General features: G+C 35.3%; 1 protein-coding gene across 1 annotated transcript in view; it reads right to left on the bottom strand.

Annotated features, from left to right (window-relative positions):
* The window catches only part of Oatp74D (Organic anion transporting polypeptide 74D), a 58,075-nt gene extending 36,899 nt beyond the window's left edge, over positions 1 to 21,176 (bottom strand). The window contains exons 1-4 of the mRNA XM_088243118.1: positions 20,987 to 21,176; positions 20,523 to 20,700; positions 17,760 to 17,932; positions 15,234 to 15,445 (exon numbers count right to left, since the gene is read on the bottom strand). Of these exons, the coding sequence (XP_088099244.1) occupies positions 15,234 to 15,445; positions 17,760 to 17,932; positions 20,523 to 20,700; positions 20,987 to 21,176 (753 nt within the window). The remainder of the gene's footprint in view (positions 1 to 15,233; positions 15,446 to 17,759; positions 17,933 to 20,522; positions 20,701 to 20,986) is intronic.
* Between the last annotated feature and the right edge of the window lie 830 nt (positions 21,177 to 22,006).

Here is a 22,006-nt window from a genome sequence, read left to right on the forward strand (position 1 = left end):
AAACCGTAGATCGACGGATCCATCTGCAGCTTTAGCGATCATATTTGAATCGTGAGTATCATAAGCGGTAGGTCTACCCTATCAAATATAATATATTAAGAACAATATTATGGCTACTTCGGAACAGGTTTATATTATTTATGTATGTCTTTTGACATTTGCTTTTTACTTTTAGCTTAAAATTCAATAATGTTACAATTTTTCCAATCGCCAATACACTACAGCAGTTACAGATGTCCTATGCTATACAGTCCTCCAGACTCTAGATAATAAATACATCTCCCTCAAATCAACATTAATGTTTAGCATCGCACGGCTCGCACTTTATTCGGTGTGGGAAAATATAGAACCAACACCATAGCAAGAATGCTGTCGTCATTACAATGACGTGCCAAAGAGCAGCTCGGTTGATGTATCCCTAGAGGAAATGCAGTTATATTGGCAAGGCAATGTTTAGCCTTTCTGGCAACATTTCTTATTTTAGTTTAATTTATTAGCTTAATTAATTAACTATGTATATATCAATCCATAAAGTTAATAACCATAATTAACCTGTCGACCCGCTTTAAATGAAACTAAAATATAATTATATCTGAAGGTGTTGCAAATATCTTATTAACATTTAAGTTGTTTTTTTTATTTTTTAGTTTTATATTTTAGATATTTTTTTGCTTTGCACCACAATAGGCCAGGAGGCACAACACAGTGGTGTATTACAACACAGAATATCCAGGCTTGAGAATACTAACATTATTTTTTTGCGTTCTCAACGAGAATCGAACCCGGAACCTTCCGTGCGTGAGTCAAAGTTCTCGACCACTGCACCCCGGAGGCCGCCTGTAATTTAGTATTTTTCGAAACATTTTTTATTGTAGTTGAATTTATTAGCTTAATTAATCAACTATTTATTTACCAATCCATAAATGCAAGTTAATAACATGCATACATAAATAACATACAATATATTTATACTATGACTAGACCCGCCTCTCTTTATAATTGTTCGCAGCATGCAACGTTTAACAAATTTTGAATTAATAAAAATAAAAATAAAGTATCGGAGCTAGACAAACTGGTTTTAAATTAATAAAATAAATAAAAAGGTCATTTAAATCATATTAAAAGTATTTATAAAAACTAAGAAAATGAATAAATACTTTTAAAAAAGCGTAGAAAAAATACTTCAAAAATTGTTTTCTTGAAAAAAATACTTATAAATGGATAGTAATAAATTATTTTTTAATTCCCGAAAGGAATTTCCAAAAATATCTACGTCATTCGCTTTGTGATGATGAATCTTGTGGTTATTGCGAGGTAAAGTTGTACTCTCTGCATATGCGAAAGAGTGGATTATAATATCCTATGATCGAGGAAAACCATTCAACTCTGAAGATGTCAGGATTACATGGTACATTACATTCGAATACATAAGTTCAGTTAATTTTGCCAATAATTAGTGATGTACCGAGGCGATATTTAAGAATTTTGTAAAGCCAGGTGATTGCTGTCCATTTTGAAAAAAGTTAAGCGATCTCTATAGCTGTGTAGGTTACGACTCTTCCCGGACTTGGACATATAGGGCAGCTTCCTTAAAAAAAAAACATGTGTTGATTCAACTTTGTCGATATAAATTGAATAATGGGAACTCCATATCGGGGATCCATCCTATAAGATACTTCTAACAAGGGACATGTATAATATTTTAAAACTTTCAGTTTTTATTAAAGACAGAGACATTCTTGATATAAAGCCGAGCATTATGTTAGCTTTGTTGACTGTATTCTCAATATGATCGCGGAAAGTGAGTCGTGAAGGTCCATTTTAGGAACATCCTTTTTGAATTTGCACGCAAAGTGTTAACGAAAAGGCCGACTGTAAATGAAAAACGAATTTCATTCAGTTTTGTGATAGGGAAATATTTGAAGAAAGGATAGGAACATGGAATGGATATGATATATGATAACCTTTAATATGATGTGAATGTTCTTAAATTTCGGGCACTGGATGACAAAATGTACTATAAAATGTAACAATGTTTTCAACGACGCGTGACGAATCCAAGCACTTTTTATCCAATTTTCAGTGAAGTAAAAAATGTTGTTTTGTTTTGGTTCTAAATCCAAATCTTATAATTTTGAATATCTTCTATCTTGGTGTTAGGTAGGTACCATAAGGATGGGTCAAGAGAAGGATGGGAAAGAAAGGTAATCGGCCCGGAATAGTATCGATAAATGCTGTTATTTACTTAACGCAAAGTTTGTAGGAATAATATTTAAATGTTTTCGGTAAAACGAATTTGTGCACATTTGACAGTATTCAAAGTCATATTATTCTCTATACACCAAACGAATAGTATCTAGGTCAGTCTGTAACTTATCACAATCGTCTGTTGACTTGACGTTTTAGAATATTTTCAAGTTATCAACATAAATAAGACAGTTAGATTTTTAGCTTACATGGGAGATTGTTTATAAGAAGAGAAGAGGTCCTATAGCTCAGGAATTTGAGGTTTTCAACATCAAATGTTTCATAACCAGCTGATTTTTTGCAGAAGTGTTCTAGATGTCATACTAAATTATTACTCAAAACTCCCTACTCCTTCCCCGCTTGAGTCTTGAGATATTTCATTATACGGTGGTATATTTTATACTTAAAACCCTTATAACTTTTGAACGCAAGCAGCTAGAAAAACTTAGAGTATGACGTTAAAGTAACAGAAGTTGCAGATTTCCAAATTATTATTATACTTTGGGTAAAAAAGCGGCATGCTTTTGCCATCAGCGGTTGACATTTATAGATTTTTCAACACCGAATCACTTCCGCGCTAGACTTTTTCATCGGACGCAGACGATACAGATGAAGCTTGGTATTGGCGATGCTCTTTCTGAAGCTTTTTATCTGTCAACTCAATTAAGCATTTATTTTATTCAAGGCACGTAACTTATCCCGCAACTATTGTAACTTTTACAGAATTTGCGTAGCGCCGCCGTCGCAGTGAGCAAAAGTCTTATTTTAATCACGCCTCGATAGCGAAACAACGCCGCTCTTTCAACCAATTATTTTGTGTAATAAATGAAAGCGTAATTTTGTGATTAAAACGCCTAACTTCAAATGGTTCTAGCTGCTTGCGTTTAAAAGTTACAAGAGTTTTAAGTATATAATATACCACCGGACACCTGTATAATGAGATATCTCAAGACGCGAGGTGGGAAGTTTTGAGTAATAATTAAATACCACATTTAGAACACATGTGCAAAAAATCAGCTGATTATGAAACATTTTATGTTTATGGCTATTTTTGGTCTAATATTCCTGGGCTACTCGGTGAGAGCCCTTAGATATCCCCGAGGATACGAACTCCGGGTTTGAGCCGAAGACATGCACAGCTACAATTTGGTTTCTGTTAGTGATATTAGATGTGAGACAACTTAGTAGGTCTCTATGAACAGTTATAAATTTTTCAATAAGTATTGAATGATTAACTCTATTAAATACCTTCCCAAAATCGGTATATAAAGGGTTTTTCAATTGGCGCGGGTAGATTTTGACGGCCCGTGGCGACCATTTTGTTTTGATGACACCTGTCAAATATTTTTTTTATTATTCAGTTACTTATGCCAAATCACCATGGCAAGTTACACAACTAAAGAGCACGTTCAAATGATAAAACTTTATTATCAAAATGAGTATTCGTTGGTGCAAACGTTGCGCGCATTGCGCCCATTTTACTGTAGACGTGGTGGCCCTTCACAATCAACTCTTCATCGTTTGGGGGTCAAATTTGAAACGACCGGTTCAATCAATCAGCCAACACCCGTACGTTCAAGTAACGCAAGATCGGCTGAGAACATCGCCGCTGTTCGTGAGTGTACAGCAGAACTCGAGGCAGTCGATTCCTCGCCGTACCAAGAACTTGGCCTTTCGCAGACTTCAACTTGGCGAATATTGCGTCAGGACTTAGGCCTACACCCGTACAAGATCCAACTGACCCAGGAGCTCATAGACAACGCCATTTGTTCGCTAACTGGGCTTCGAATCGTTTGGAAGACGACCCTAATATTTGCCGAAAAATAATTTTTAGCGACGAGGCGCATTTTTGGATGAATGGCTGTGTTAACAAACAAAATAGCCGTATATGGGACGACACCAACCCGCGCAAGGTTCACCAGGTGATAATGCATCTTCAAAAAGTTACCGTTTGGTGTGTATTTTGGGCCGGCGGCGTCATTGGTCTGTACTTTATCTAAAACGACGTTGGTGAGTCGGTCACCGTCAACGGCGAGCGCTACAGAACGATGATAACCAATTTCTTATGGCCCAAATTGAATCATATGGACCCATACGACATGTGGCTCCAGCAGAACGGCGCTACATGCCACACAGCGGACGCCACAATTGACATTCTGCATGAACGATTTAAGAGTAAGGTTATTTCTCGCAGGAGTGATCTGAATTGGCCACCAAGGTCATGCGATTTGACCCCGCTAGACTCTTTTTTGAAGTCAGAGGTCTATGCAAATAAACCACAATCAACCGATGCCCTAAAGGTGAACATAACACAGGCCATCGCTCAAATTCAGCCGGATCTACGCGGAAGAGTCATTAAAAATTGAACACTCGTATCTGTGCCACCGTAAGAAGCCGAGGCGGGCATTTAAACGATGTCATATTTCACACTTAATGGCACATATGGGTCTTTTAAATAAAAAAAAAAGTTTTGTTAATACCTCACGCACAACTTGTTTTATTTCATTTCAACATCTACCGGCCCTTATTGAAAAACTCTTTATAACATCTATCCGTGTTCTTAATCCATGGAATGGCAAAGATAATCTGAAGTTAGAAATTGTTGACATTTTAAAAACAAATCCATGTTGCTGTACGCAGATCAATGTTGGCGAACGTGGTTATAAAAACGATTATAAACGAGAATTCGAAAATTCCAAAACTCCAAGTCCAAAACTTGAGAACATAAAGATTTAAAGTTTTTAAGGTCATTTTCGTTGCCGATTTGTGAATAGGAGTTAGTGTGCGAGTTTCCATAAATCTGGAAAGCTGCCTCCATTACGAGATTTGTTAAATATCACGTGCAAGGGTTTAGCGAGTTAATGAGCAGAGTTGATAATAAATAAAGGGAGGATACCGCCTGGAGTTACACCTTTATTTGGGTCTTGTTTTAACAATTTGTGTTTGATCATAAATTATGATAATTCTATTTTGCTGAGAATAATATTACAGGAAGCTAATATTTTATATCAAATTATTGACCCTTTCAAAACACCGCGTCGATTTAATGCAGATGGAATCAGCCCCTTTAAAATATTACAATTTATTTGATACTCCGACTATTCTTCAACAAATATCCCCCTCACGCAGACTCGTAAATAATGAAATTCTGTTTCTCAACTAGCACAAGACTAATTGTGGTTTCCAGGAACCTCTTCCCGGAATAATCAGTAATCAATGGATAAATAACCTAATCAATTAAAAAATAAATGAAAACAGTTTTTTCAAAAATTGCTATTCGCCAGACATAACGCCATTATTGAGAAAATTTCGAAGTCTTATCGTTTTTTCAAAACGCGATATTTGCTTCAATGCAAGTTCTTTCAAAACCCGATATTCGCGGTTTTCTATTTTATCGATCTCTTAGGGATAAAGGGTATTGTATATCTGTTCTCGTCACAGTTGACAGTTATTATACTACAGGTAAAACTACTAGATCGTATTTGCCACCAGAAATTTCCTTAAAACCAACTTCGCATACGATTCTGTGCTGAGCGAGAGAAAAATGTAAAATCTTCTTGTTCATTTATTTAAATACTAATCCACTTTTTACAAACGTTTTATTCTGGCTTTGCAAGATTCGTTTGGTAAAAATTAAAACTACTCTAGATATCCGAGAGAAGAACGGTCTTCGCATTACGCACAGGCTGCACGAGCAATTCATTGATTGTTGTAAAATGTCCCTAATGCAATAAAAACGTGTTTTGATGTTCGTGAAGCGTTTTACAGCAGACAGGCATAGCTTAATATTTTTTGTATACTGGTGCATAAAGAAAAACAAGAAAAAGATGACATACCTGGCTAGAAATTAAATCCTCCAGGGGATACGATGGAAATATCTAGCGCGCTTTTTAACGTCGAAAGAAAGATCCCAGCGAGAACGGACTAACCATGACACATTTGTTTATTTTCTGATATACGCTCAAGTCAGAATAAAAACTTCGTAATGTTGGCGCAAATTTCGGTACAACTGCAAACATTTCAACACATTTTTATGCCCGCAGATGAAGAGTTCGGTAGAATAAAGGTGTATTGAAAACATGAATAAATACTATCACCGGCATATCATAAAATTATTGGAAAATATGCTAATGTGCATGTTTTTAACGAAATCTGGCATATCTTTTTCATTTCCAAAATCCCGCTCGTAATATTTTAAAACAAAGAAAACTTTATTTTAAAATAAGCGAAGCAACGATGATCATATCATGAACAACAACTGATGGAATTTATTGTATAAAATAAACTAGTTAAATTTCTAGACAAAATGAATATAATTATTTATTTTATTTTATTAGGTAATTCAACAAAGATACACACTAGAAAACATACAATTTGAAAGAATTCGTCGATACAATTTTACATGCATATATTTATTCAATTATAGATTTATATATTAAGATGTAATAGATTTTAATATTTTTTAATATTGTTTTTATACAAGATACAATACAATAAAAAATAAGTTGTACGTGTGTACTTATTAAATAAGATTTATTCCTAAGAGATTATTCGCAAAAGCTGAGAGGGAATCATGAAAAATGTCAATTTTATTGTTTCGGCAGTATATATTATATTCCCGACACATGCGGGCCATAGGTGTGTGGTATGTAGCATTATTTGAAAACAAAGGCAGTTTAAATATTTCCCGATGTCTGAGTGTTCTCAATCCCGCATTTATGTGTATTTTATTAGGGAGGTTAGTATCTACTTTGTAGTTTAATATTTTATACAGAAATTTTATATCGAAAACAACGCGGCGTTTTATCAGAGAATTAAAATGAAAAAGAGTTAGAAGTTGCTCGTAATTTGAATTTGAACGTGGGTTAGAAATTCGGAACTTATACAAAAGGTACTTTAAGAACTTTTTTTGAACAGATTCTATTGAATTTTTATATTGCGGACTCCATACGCATGAGGCCATACTCAAGATTACTGCGAATCAAACTCATATAAAGACATATATGACAGTTTCCGGTTTTTTAAAAGGTTTGGTTACTCTCTTTAGGAACCCCAGTAGGTTAAGTGACTTACGAGTTAATGTTATCTATATGGTGTTTAAAATTTAATTTTGTGTCAAAATAAACCCCGAGATCCTTAATAACGTTAACCCCACTTAATGGTTTGTCACCAAGAGAGTAGTCAAAACTTATTGGGTTAATTTTACGAGTAAAACTGATTGAAGAGAAATCTGGATTCAGAAACAATCATTCGTGTGAAACAGATCTTAATACAGTAATTGATGACTGGAAAGAAAAAATCGACAAAAAGATATTTATTATGTATACTTAGTGGACGCCTTGATAGTCCGGCTCTTTTGTCGGAGTTATCATTAAATGTCCCCAGCTACCGCACCCGTCACACGTCGAGCTCTCTATTTCCAGAACTCTCCACTTATACGTTTTGTTAGTGAATATAATTTGAACTTTCCCCTTATTGATCCATTTGATTGTAAAAAAAATAACATTTAAAATGCGCGTCTTAAAACATACTTTTTTGTCTTATACTTAGTTTTAATAATAAAGTCTTATTTTATCTTATTTTATTTTATTTTATTATATTTTATCTCTAATTCTTAATATTTTAAATATATTTATATTTTCGACACTTGACACACACATGTCCACCCTCATTCCAATATAACACCCACCCTCTCACTCACTTACACTCACACAAACACACTAGTATGTATTGTACGTGTATTTAATGTATTTCTGTGGATATCTGTCATTGGTTTTATTCTCTGTATATTTTATTTGTTGTATTTTTGTTACATGTATTACTGTTGATATCCCCAATAAATAAAATTTTAAAAAATTAGCAGTTTTTTCTGGATTTTAAAAGAGCATTTGAGACTATTGATAGAACAAGAATACTAGAAAAATTAAAAGGAACAAAAGGAAATGCCTTAAATTGGTTTCAAAGCTACTTAAATAACAGATATCAAATAACGAAAGTTAAAAATATTTTTTCAGATCCAATAGAAAATAATTCAGGAGTACCCCAAGGCTCAATGCTAGGGCCCATATTGTTTACCATAATATACATGAATAACATCGGTGAATCTCTAAAATATTGTAAAAACTTTTTGCAAATGATACTCTAGTTTACATATCAGGAGATAATTATGATACAGTAATAAATACGATGCATTGCGATTTAGGAAATACCTATATCAAAATGGTTAAAAGTGAATAAAAATAAATGAAATATCTCAAAAACAAAATATATGAATATTGGGAGAAACAATATACCCCAGGGATACAATATTAATATATATAAATTCAGATAGTACATCTTCTCATATTTAGAAAAAATACCGATTGCTTTCTCTAATAGAGAACTCTGAGCTGCTCTGTAGCTCAATCACAAATAACTGTCGACGAGGTAATAGCGACGTGATAACAATTTCTCACCATGGTTGTTTATCGTATTTACGATTGCAATGGAACATTCGTGAACACCTAATATTAAATGTCAAAATATTTACGTTTCGCGACGTATAATCCTGCTGCGCAATCACATATTTGAATTTCACCGGTGTAAATATGGAAAATAACCCAAAAATGCTATTTTTATTTATTTATTTATTATTTATCACGCTATTCATTGCATTTAGCCAGCGGTTGGCAAGCCAAATGTCAAGAAAAGCAGTCGCATAGTAATTGTAATTAAATTTTCACTTTTTTGTTATAGATACTCCTTACTAATTTGCAAATGCAATACATTGTATTATTTTTATTGAGCGTTGACTTAGAGATTACACACGCGTTGACTTATGACTGCGATAACTTAAGCATGTTCATTATTGTTCATTGTGATCGCTCAAATGCATGTCTTTAAGAACGTCGAAAATTATTTGTGATTGAGCACTGGTGTTAAATTTGTCGTTGCTCAGTAACGCAGCAATATTGAAATTGATTGCAATAATTTATGCATTTATAATTTCAAAACGGCAAATAGTGGATTCCCGTGTTTTATCCTCTAAGGTACAGATGGCGAAGGGTAAAGAAAACATATGGGGCTGTAGTATGTAGGCTGTGGGCTGTAGTTGGTTTCAGTTCGTGCAAGTCCCACTATTACAGTCTTCTCTGATGATATCTGCAGGCTCCACTCTATCTCTACAGATAAGATAACTAAGATAAATACGAGGAACATAATATGCGGAAAGCACTGACTTGCTAATAAGTACCCGGTACTTACTTCTACAGACGGTGGCGCTCCCGCGCTCTAACCTCTATGCATAAATGCTATGATACGCCTACGAAGCAATCAATTACGTGCATATTATCAATATTTAAAACTTTTCTTTAATGATATTGTTTTTAAATCGTCGCTACCAGATTATGCTTGACATTTGACGACCGGCAAGTGTCGGCGTAAATTACGAGTATGTATGTAGGCAGCTGATGAGAGATGTTGTATGTCGGTGTTATTATGATGTCACATCTATAAGGGGTGTCGTATATCGGTGTCACATCGATAAAGGATATTGTATGTCAGTGTCAATGTCAGCTTATGAATGTTGATAAATCGAAAGTGAGAGTTTTCGAAAGGGATGAAAATATAACTAAATGTGAGATCAGTGTGAACGGAGATTTTCTGAATCGGGTAGAAGAATTTGTGTATCTGGGAAGTATATTTACTAGGGATAGTGAGACTGGGAAAAATATTGAAAGGAGGGTGAGTGCCGGGAACAGGGTAAACGGTGGACTAAATCTACTTCGGCAAACAAAGGAGGCTAAACTAGCAGTTCACAATGGAGTTCTAGTATGGGAGCGAAGTATGGAATTGGAAAAACGATGATGAAAGTAGGTTAAATGCGATCCCTCAGGCGAATGTGCGGTAAAACGATGTATGATAGGTGCACAAATGTCGAGATCCGTGAACTGTGTAAGGCTGAAACGTGCAGTATCGACAGAATCAATAAAGGGGTGCTGCGTTGGTTTGGACATGTAGAGCAAATGGACAGCGAAAGAACAGCTAAAAGGATCTACGATGCGAATGTTGACGGATGCAGAAAACGAGGAAGACCGAGAAAGACATGGCACGATCAAGTCCATCAAATACTTGAAGATAGACATGTCAAGAGTAGGAATAATCGGCGTGCGTGCATGAGAAGATGTATGAATGTAGAGGAAGCGAGGTCTGTATGCAAAGAGTGATATGGCGTTATACCCTATCTGCCTACACCAACGAGGAAACGGCGTGATGGTTTGTTTGTTTGAAAAGAAAACTACAGCCTACTACTACTATAGCAAAAAAATACAATATTTCCAAATAAACCAAAATTATAGGCCAATTATAGTTTTCTATATTACATGGGTAAATAAAGTGCATAAAAAAGGCGTACCCGTGAAAAGCCGCATATTCCACTTGTAAAAAAATAAAATATAACAATAAGAACGAAAAAGAACATGTGAAATGATTTTCTTTTGTTGACTGTCTTAAAACAATCCTTCCGTCGGCGGATGCACTCGGAGACGTTGCGGGCAGTATTGTTATGTTATACGAGTATTGTCACTTATCAAGGCTCCTATTTCAAACGCTCTCGCGGCCGTAGAAAAAGCTTTTATAGCGCGTTTTTTTTATACTAAATACGCGCTGTAAAAGTATTTTTTACGGCCGCGAGAGCGTTCGGAATAGCACAGCGCAGGAGTACATTGATTTCATCAAATCTCTATAACATCACCTTAATAGCTAACTGCGATCGGTTTTAAATATATTATTACAATGAATCCAGTTTATTGCCCTTAATTTGACCAAGTTGTAATAATAATATTCCTTTTTATGGTATTTGTAAGAGGTTTTAAATCGATTCATAAGAAAAATAACTTGGAAATTGCGAATAATTGTAATAGGTGGCTACAATTATTTTTCCAAGGAGTCGTCTAAATCAGTTTTACAAAGAATACAAATGCAAAAGAGGAAATGTATTTACGTCAAATATTAATAAATGTGTAGATACATTCAATTATCGAGTTATACAAAACACTAATTCACTATAATTTAGAACTGCAGTTGGAATTTTATTATGGGTAAATCACATTTAACAACTAAGAACTAAACAATATGGCATATTTTAACCCCCCTGCGAGAACGTTAAGAAGAAAAGGTAAATATTGACATTTAAAACGATAGAGCAAATGATTATTAAAAAAATATTGCGGTCTTTCTGAAATCAAAAGTCTAATATTTAGTTTTGTGTATGTTAAATAATTTTCGTTTCTTTTATTAGTTATCTTCGTATTTTCTCTATTCTTTTCTTTTCTTTAAAGTAATAAATAAATTAGTCTTATCCTTAACTCAACCTTTTTAACATTTAAATCAACATTAAAATGTCACTATCTAAATTTTTAAGTTGTTACTTTCTCCCTTTTCTTTTCTTCCCATCCCCTCTTCTCTTCAAATAGTAAATTCAGTGTAAATTTTTAGTTAATATTTGTTTTAAATTTTTGTATAAAATTATAAGATTCTGCATTATTAACTGGAATACTCGTATGTCGATGTACTTGTAATTTTCTCAAACTGAACGGTTTTGGTAGGTAGGAAAAAATTGCCTTAAAGCAATATGCCAGCCCTTAATTTAATTTTTCAGTTTTTAATTTTTTTAATTTTGTTTATTAAGAAAAACAACAGCAATACAAAAAAATATACACAAAATTATTAAAAAAACATAAAATAAAGCCAAATCAGTTTTCCACATAAATACAATTATAAAAATCCAGTTCAGTTAAATATAATTCATAGAAGTGCATGTGTGCGAGTTTTTTTTTTGTGTGAGGATGCGTGTGTAAAAAAGTGGAGTGTGGTTTTGGTAGGTATGTGAATATGTGTGTGATTGTATGTGGATGTGAGGGTAGGTTTAAGGACAGGGTAAGTGTGTATTTGATATGAGTAAGATTCTTATATGTATATAAATTGTATGTATATATAAATAAAATAAATAAATAAATCTTTATTATTACTCAATTTAGTTCAAATACACACTTAATAGGGTATTTTCACGTTTTTTTTTTATTTTGCAAAAAAATAGAAAAAAAAATTACGATGGTAACTGTACAGTTTTTATTTTTTTATGTCCACGCGTTAATTTTTCAGAGCGGTTTAAAAACGTATACTTTGAATTGGCGCCAAAACGAACATTCGGATGCCGTATGGGCTTGTGACGTCACGCGTTACGAATTTGACTGACCGTTCAAACAAATTCATACGAATTTGTATAGCCTACGTGTTGTTTTTGTTGTAATTGGTTGTTTTAACTAATTAACGCGCATAAAATGTCTTTAGTTATAAGATACAAGTACTGTTTAATTCTGATGTGCACAAACACTACGGTGAAGACGCAAAATAAAGCTTTTTTCGCCATTCCTAGTACCTAATGAAAAAATGCAGAAAAAATGGTTTAACGCATTTGAACGTTATGAAACGAGATGTTAAAAAAAACAAACCACTATTCTTTTTTTCGTAGGTCTTGTTCAGTACAAAATACTATATTTTATGGTGTAGACTGTAGACTGTAGACTATAAACATTTATTAACAGTAGGTACTGAAATTAGCACTTATAAAGCTTGACAGGTACTACAATACTAAAATAGTTTATTCTTTGAACGTTATTGTTTATATTTGTATTATATTTCTGTACTTATGTTACCTAGTTTAATTTGTGGAACTATTGGTTTTCTATATGAATAAAAAATAAAATTACAAAATAATTCCTGTATGAAAACCTACCTTATTTATTTGTGAAATTTATTGCATTTACAAAATGGCAACTGACCTTAAGATGCTGGAAAGTCTTCACACTTGCAGGAATCTATTATTTCCTAGACTTCATCGCAAATCAACGTCACCGAGTACGATTTGGTTCTAACTTTAAGTTCTGCTGGGATGACTCGACCTTTTACCATTCAAATATCACCCGTCCGTTTTACTTGAATGTAATCTATGGCACTGTCTCCGTAATTTACCCTAGCTGATATATTAATAAGTAAATCACATTTAATAAAAAAAGGCATTAACACGCACTCGAGCAACAGAGATGTTTACAAGCAATGGTATTTTATGGATTATGTTGTGTCAAAGTCACGTTACTTCCCTTTTGCATTAAATGTACGCTAAACAATATATTTATATTACATGCAAATAATACAACTATTTGAATGAATACATTCTGGAAGCAAAAATTATATATTTGCTTACCTTACGGCCTTTACATTTCTATACTCGAACTTAAAAAGTTTGGATTGGATGAGAAAAAAATACCCATCATGATTATATCTATTTTGGGCAAGTTATCGGACTTTCCTTGTAAAAAACCAATTTTAGTCATAATGCTATGGATGTTTATAAATGAAAACAAAAAAAAAACAAAGGAAAAGACGAAATTTAACTAGAAAAAACAAATAAAAAGCCACAAGCCGCCCGCGTCGGAGTATCTCAGTATAGGATTTGAGTGAACGTAGGATATATAAGTCACGCGTGACGTCATCAACCCTTTTGGCCAGTTACGGGCCGTTTTATTTCTATCAAACTTTAAATAGGAAATTATAAATGAAAACATTCGTTTCAGATTTTGATAGTAATATGGTTCGAATCGTAAAAATATTATTTAAATACTGAATACATTAAAAATCATATCCCCAGTTTATGAAAATACCCTATTTCTATAATTTATGAAAGATGGTGGAGTTCTATAATTGAGGATATACATGAAGAATGATACCAATGTATCCTTGTTGAACTCCAAAATAAAAGAGCAAAATTGAGACTTTTTCTCGTCAAGAAGTTAATTTTTTGACTGAACTCGGTATCATTTCGCCTTTTCTAAGAGAGAACGCTTTGCATTCCACGGCACAATAAAACCTTTTTTCATAAAAGACGCTTCTTCCTCAATCTCTTTTAAGAAATGTCTGAAACGTCACAACAGACTCGACGACAACTCCTTTCCTGTATCATTTCGCCAACTTCTTTGTAAATACATTATGCGTTCATTAAAGATTTTGATACTTGACCTGTATTCTTTTCATGTGTTTTTTTCTAATGTGATTACAATGGATTACAAAGTTAACAGAGTTATTTTCAACTGTTTATAAAGTAAAATTGAATTTTCTGTACGTAAATGTGTACATTTTTGTACGAAAATTTAAATTATCTTTGACGGAAACCTGTAATTAAACCTGTTTCGAGAAAAAAAAACACGCAAATATACTCATTTTCGCACAGAAAATACGATTTCACTTTATAGACAAACGAAGATAACTCTGTTAACTTCCCATTGTAATCGGGGCCCTGAGATTATAAATTGATGCCGATATTATTATGGGTAACAAAACATTAAAAACCAAAATAAAAAATCCGAAAAACAACTCAGATTTACCACGATACACAATATTTCAAAAGTAAACACACAAATGAGATTGCAGTCGAATGCCGTATTGATAAGGGAGTAGCTGGTACGAATAATGTTAAAAGTTTAAAAAATATATAATAATTTCGGTATACATAAATGCAAACACAAGATAGATTGTAAACACAACACCGACAGTTAGTTACCCTTTGTCTCCGTGCGTGTCCCGCGAGAGCGGGAGTACTACTCCTGCCGTTATCCCGAGTCGGGAACCGGGTACCGGGCACAGTGGACACAGTGGGTACGGCGAGCGAGCGACAGCCTCTCGGGGCCTGACGGCGGCCGCAGTCGCGAAGGAACCGTATCGCGAGAAAGTGAAGACTGACCCCGTTGGGTCTGCGGTACAATTAGCGCCGCAAGTGGGCCGCGTTCTTTTTAAATAACCGAAACCGCGAGGCTACGAAAGAGAAAGTAGTCCCTCCCGTCCCGGCAGCACTAGCGCGAACATCGACAAATATTAATGGGAACACGCGACTAATCAACAACGTCCCTCGGGCGGCACAGGTATACCGGCGCGCGGTTTCTCGCGGCGCATACCTGGCGGGTCCCGTGATCCCCGGCGGCGGGAGCGGACGGCGACGGCGGCGGCGGCGGCGGCGAGAGGCGACCGGTGACAGCAGGACAGCACGAGCGCGCGCTCAGGCCGTTCTCACTCCACTGCGAGATATCGGCCGCACGCCGCGTGAACCGCGCCGCCCGCGTCCCCCACCGGAGACCGTCGCGATAGCCGCCACAGTTTACCTCGACGTCTTCGAAATACCATGAGCGGATAAATTCAAAAATAGAGCGCGAACTATCTTGTTGATGCAAACACCTGTGCGGCGTGCAGCGTACGGTTTACAGCATGCGGCGTGCGACGTGCGTGCGGAGTGCAGCATGCGGCGTGCGACGTGCAACAATGCGCGATAGGTACACTATGGCTCTTTTCACACATGCCACGAAAATTATTTAAATGTGCCCCCTCGGGAGTTCCCCAGGGATCGATTCTAGGTCCTCTTCTTTTTAATATTTACATAAATCATATTTTTTACTGCTTTGAATTTGCCCTTTTTTCCCTGTACGCCGACGATATAATATTTTTTACCAAAATTAAATCATTAGAAGATATTAACAACCTCCAGAGAGACCTAGATAGGGTCGTTAAATACTGCAATGATAATTTCCTTTATTTAAATGTGTCCAAATGCTACGCTGCTGCTATGCTAGTCGGGTTGTGGTCCCGTGGCTAGTGTCTCGGACTCACAGACCAAAGGTCCGTGGTTCGAATCCCACTCTACCCCAACTTGATTCCATTTTCTAATAGTGAGTTATTTACAACTCGTTGAGAATGGCCCTCAAAATTAAATATTTGGGTAAATCATAAGAACGCAAATATTTCTTTTTAAAAAAAAAAAAAAAAAAAAAAAGTGACCTTTACTTTAATATTGTAATTATTTTCTCTTGTATGAAAGAAGGGAGGACTGATAGCTCCGTATGGATCCGCCAGCGAAAGGATTTTTAATTCCGAGTAAACAAAAAACTTTTTCTTTTATTTTTTTTTATTATTTTATTACTATTGTAATACTTTATTTGTTTTTTACGTGTGGAATAATGCGGAGTGGCTATTTCAATGTACGCTTTTTTTTCTTTCTTTTTTGACATTGTATTTAGTAATGTATAGAAAAATATAATTAGCCAATAATTTTGGTTTATTTGTATAAATTTTTTTTGTTTTCTTTTAATAAATAAAATAAAATTAAAATAAAAAATCCACCCGGCGCGGCCCAGTAACTTTACCGCGTTCATCTTACAAACGCATACAAAACGTGTCACTTTTTGTAGGGTGAACCCGGTAAAATGACCGCGCCGGTTGGATTGGCGTGGCATGTGTGAAAAGAGCCTTTAACTTCCGCGAGTAGGGTTAAGAGAAATATGCACAGGCATCTTTCTCACAACTCGAGCATCTTCTTCTTCTTCGATGGCGCTACAGCCCAAATCGAGCCTTCAACTTTTGCCTCCAACTCCGCCTGTACTCAGCAGCCCTCTTCCAACTTGCAACTTGTAGAAGCTGTGCGGCATCTTTTTTTACGTCATCCTTCCCACCTCGGTCTGGGTCTTCCGGGCCTTCTTTTACCCCCTGGATGTCCAGTCACGACTCTCTCAGTTACTCGCGCATCAGGCGTTCTCTGTACGTGTCCAGCCCATCTCAACCTGAGCAGTTTTATGTGTGTCGAGATACTAGGGGCTTCATATATGCTATACAATTCGGCATTTTGCCTAATGCGTCACTCTTCTCCATCTTTCGCGGGACCACAGATTCGGCAAAGAACTCTCCTTTCAAATATGTCCAGCATCTCAGCGGACCTTACTGTCCGTGCCTCACATCCGTACGCCAACGCGGCACTGATAATGGCCATGTGTCATGTACAGGGTAATCTTCGTTTACCTACGGACGCTTCTTGAACACTGGCAGCAAGGAGAAATATGTTCTGTTACCCGCCGATATTCGTTTCTTTATATCTGTCGTTTCCCCATTGCGTTCCGTCAACTCGAGCATTACTATAGTCAATTTTAAAAGGTAAAACTATTTTAAATTATTGTGCTCGTGGTGAGTGTCGGGTAATTCAGATTCAGTTCTGAAATAAAACAGGGTTTATTGTAAACAATATACATTAGCTTATTATTACTGTAGGAGAATAACGTTTCGACTTATTCCGAAATATATTTCCATTTACTTGTCTACGTCCTTGTATTACTTTTGTAGGTACCTTAATAATGAAAAAATAAAACATTCAGCACTAACACGATGTCCCCGTCTGTCGTATAAGTTTTGGGACCACTTTGAATTCAATTTCTTACTATCGATATCACAATCTCGAAATATTTCAATACATTATTTAAATTTATAACAAAATGTAAAAACACGTTAAAATTATTCATAATACGGAGAATCCAAAGCTACCATTATTATTCGGTGGAGAATTTATTTTTATTTGTTGTTTAGAGGACTCGGGTGTTCACGTTGCGTACTAATATTTGTAAATTGTAGCGCTTTCATACAGACTAATATGTGTTATAGATTACGCGGACAGGGCAGGAGTCGCCCGGTATTATTAACCAGAGTTGTGGCAGCGGGGATCCTGCGAATGGAGAATGTAGACCTCCTGTGGCCACCGCAACTGTCACCAAGTTGGTCCATCTTGTTGGGCGATCTATCTTCTTCTGCGAGAGCGACTTCTCTCAACTTGTCTCGGAATCTGCGCATTTACAGGGCTTTTAGATGTAATTCATAAAATTAACAGAAAAATTCCATTAACGAAAAACTAATTTATTCAAAGAGGGCCCATATGAATTGATTTCATAAGCTTATATCTTTGCATTTTTTGGTTATATGCTTACTGTTTTTTCTTGCATAGGTACCTTTGTTATTGTTTTTTTTTTTTACTTTGTAAAACTTTTTATTATATCCATACTAACTAATTTCACATATTTTTTCTGTATATTCTGTGTTTATTATTTAGTATGTTAGCATTTATTTCATTTTTATGTTTTGTAAATGCCTTTTGGGCGTTAATGAACAAAATAAATAAATATGCATGGCTGTAATAAAAAGCAAGAGTGTTAAAAGTGCTTCTAATAAATACATGTTTTTATAGTACTAATGATTGTTTGGAAGGTGCAACGGAATAAATTTAAATGTATTTAATGTAAATAATGTAAGCAGACAGCATGACTTTTCAAAAATGTTTTATCTGTTTTTGGTTAGTCTGTAAGAAATCACTAGCGGCAATAAGTCCACCATTTAAGGCTGTAGTCTGGTAAAACGAACGCAAAATTAGGAAATCATACGAATTTGCCATTTTAAAAGTAATGTTTTTTTTAATCGCGCCATAATAAAAAAAATTAAATTAGATAAACACAATATTTTCTAAAGGTATTTCTGTTAAAAATAATACTTAAAAGTTTTATGTAACTAAAATATAATTTTAGACTGGCAGATTACGCCATTTCAAATTTAGACTAAACTTAGGTATCTGGGATCTCAATAAAGACTAAGTATTGAACTAATTTTTTTTTGTAATAATTTGAAGATAAAAAATTGAACATGAAAGTGGCCACGGACAAATTTTAATTTTTTGTTTTTGAAAAGAAATACAAGCATTTTAAATCACATACATTTTTGTGTCATTTTCCTTTATTTCTACTTAAAATAATGCCTTCGGTAATACTTAAAAAAAAATCAATTATATAAATACTTTAGTTGAAACCTTTTTTTATAGAATTGTATTTGAAAAAAGAAGATAATTCTGGTTGTAATATTCAATTTAAAACAATATCTTATTGGCTTTTTTATGACTTTCGGACCAGGATTACCGAAAACGATTATTACAACAAATTTTAGTTCAATACTTAGTCTTTATTGAGATCCCAGATACCTAAGTTTAGTCTAAATTTGAAATGGCGTAATCTGCCAGTCTAAAATTATATTTTAAAACTTTTAAATTTATTTTTTAATGAAAATACCTTTAAAAAATATTGTTTTTATCTAATTTATTTGGTTTTATTTTTTTATTATTGCGCGATTGAAAACAAACATTAGTTTTAAAATGGCAAATTCGTATGATTTCCTAATTTTGCGTTCGTTTTACCAGACTACAGCCTTAACCATGTATACATTTGTTATATTTTTTCGTATTTATCACATTGCATAATATATTGTGTTCAATAAAGATTTTTACTATTATCAATTGAAGAAAAATGAATGTAATGTTTGAAAAGCAGAATGGTAAATTAATTAATCAATGGGTAGAGTTAAAACTTAAACCACCTAAGCTCTGTATATGCCCAGACTGTATAGAAGCTGTCCATTTACACCTCCTTATATCTGTAAATCGCAATCGGATAATGCGAACGAAAACTACAGACTTGTGCTAAGTTAGCAGATCGGTTTAAGGTCAATCCTGGAGTCGGACTAGGCTTTGGTCTTATACCGTTCCTTTTCATAATCTTCGTGAAATTATTCCTAAACATGTCAATACTGTCTCTCTTGCATTTTGTTGAGGAACACGACAAGTGTTTTATTATTTGTAAATGTTTTCAAATTCATATAATCGACGAACAATGCCTACACACGTAACAACCTGTGATTCTTATACCAACGTATTATGCGTTGTTCGTTAACCTTATTGAATAAATTAGATAAAATAATAACGCTCCGTGGCACTTAAGACCGATACTATTCCAGGAGCTCTCTCGGCAGGACGCAGGACGCAGGACACAGGACATGAACATGGGTGAGAAGGCGCAGGCGTTGCTAAACCAAATTCTGAATCGAACCGGCGAAACAACAATGTTTGTGACGCGTGAAGCGACAATAGGGTAATATCAGCTTATAAAATATTTATGTTACCAGAATTTACATTAAATCAACATGTTTAGAAATTTAGGCATTACCATAGTAGACAAAGATTAAGTAGATACATTATCATAAATATATGTATGTACATAGTAATTCGTTTACATAAATACTGTAAGAGACATTATATAAAGATGTCATGTGACAATGCATAAGAGTTTTTATAGGTACACATTTACGTAATTTGGAAATTAGTCGTCAGAGGCACAACGCGACTATGGCAATAACTACTATTGGAGGACATTTCTAAATCTCAATTATGCTATTGTACATCAATACAACTCGATATTTACCTACAAACACTGAAGTCCGTTCAGCTGCTTAAACTGTTTACAAAAATAAGGTTCATACTAATAAGATCGAGTAAAAAACCAGTTTCTCCGACCGAGCGAGTTCTATCCTGCCCTGCACAGTAACGTACACACTCTCACTCTCCATCCCGGTCTCTCCGATCGAGCACGGGCTCTCCTGCCCTGCACAGTAATGTACAAACTGTAACTCTCCATTCCAGTCTCTCCGGCCGAGCGAGGGCTATCCTGCCCTGCACAGTAACGCACGCACTCTCACTCTCCACCCCGGTCTCTCCGATCGAGCACGGGCTCTCCTGCCCTGCACAGTAATGTACAAACTGTAACTCTCCATTCCAGTATCTTTGGCCGAGCGAGGGCTATCCTGCCCTGCACAGTAACGCACACACTCTCACTCTCCACCCCGGTCTCTCCGATCGAGCACGGGCTCTCCTGCCCTGCACAGTAACGTACAAACTTTTACTCTACATCCCAATATCTTAGTAACATACAAATTCTCTGATTACGTATGCTTTAAGTGTGTGGGTAGATGCGGTAAATAAAAAATATAACAGAAAGAAATTAGACTCTATTCAGAGACAAATTGCCATCAGGTCTTGCAAGGGCTATAGAACAATCTCCTTGGTGTCTGCTCAGGTTCTTAGCGGCTTCATGCCACTCGATCTTAGAATCAAGGAGCTTGCAGAAGCTTATGAGGTCAAGAAGAGTCTCACTCTGCAAGACTTGCCAACTGACAGGTTTTATCAGGGAACCGGAAATTTTTTCTCCCTTCCTCATCCTGCGGAGCAATACCAGATGGACTATGGATTCAATGACCAAACGCTGCCTGACATGAAAGAGGATGAATTGAGGATCTTCACTGATGGCATTCTCTTAAATGGCAAAGTAGGTGCAGCATTTGTACCCTAAGACGGCGTAAGAGAACTGCCTGCCAGGAAGTTTAAACTCGATCACTTTTGCTCAGTATTTCAGGCTGAAATATACGCTTTTAGAGAATCTATAGTTTACGTTTTAAAAAAATTGCCTAATAGATGGAAACATATAACGATTTTGACAGACTGTAAATCATGTATTCATGCGATTGCGGATCGTAATTCGGTGAATCCAATACGAACTGATATCCAGATATTAAAAAATCGATCACAAATTGTGTACATTGGCTGGATACGAGAACACTGCGGAATAATTGGCAATGAAAGAACTGACGAAAAGGCTTGGGAAGCAACTCTCAAAAAAACAGTTCCTGATTGTGCTGACTTTCCAAAAAGTTTTGCTAAGAGAAAAATAAGATGCAGAAATTTACAGCTCTGGAATGATCGCTGTTTAGCAGAACCCCCAGGAAACGTAACGAAAATGTTTTTTTCCATCTATTTACCATGCTTTTGAATTCAGGAAACTGCAGCGTGCAGGATATTAACTTACACAAATCCTGACAGGACATGGCGGATTTATGAGCTATTTACACAGATTCAAGATATCTGAGATCAACACTTGCCCATGCGATGATGTTACTCTCCAAGATGTCTTCCATCTATTGATGCATTGCCCCTTTTTTAGCCTGCAGAGAACGCAACTGGAGGCGCGATGCATAAGTCTAAATGAGGATT

This window comes from Micrasema longulum, unplaced genomic scaffold (assembly GCF_059751315.1).
Source record: "Micrasema longulum isolate JH-2025_06_02 unplaced genomic scaffold, ASM5975131v1 h1tg000185l, whole genome shotgun sequence".
Classification (NCBI taxonomy): Eukaryota; Metazoa; Arthropoda; class Insecta; order Trichoptera; family Brachycentridae; genus Micrasema; species Micrasema longulum.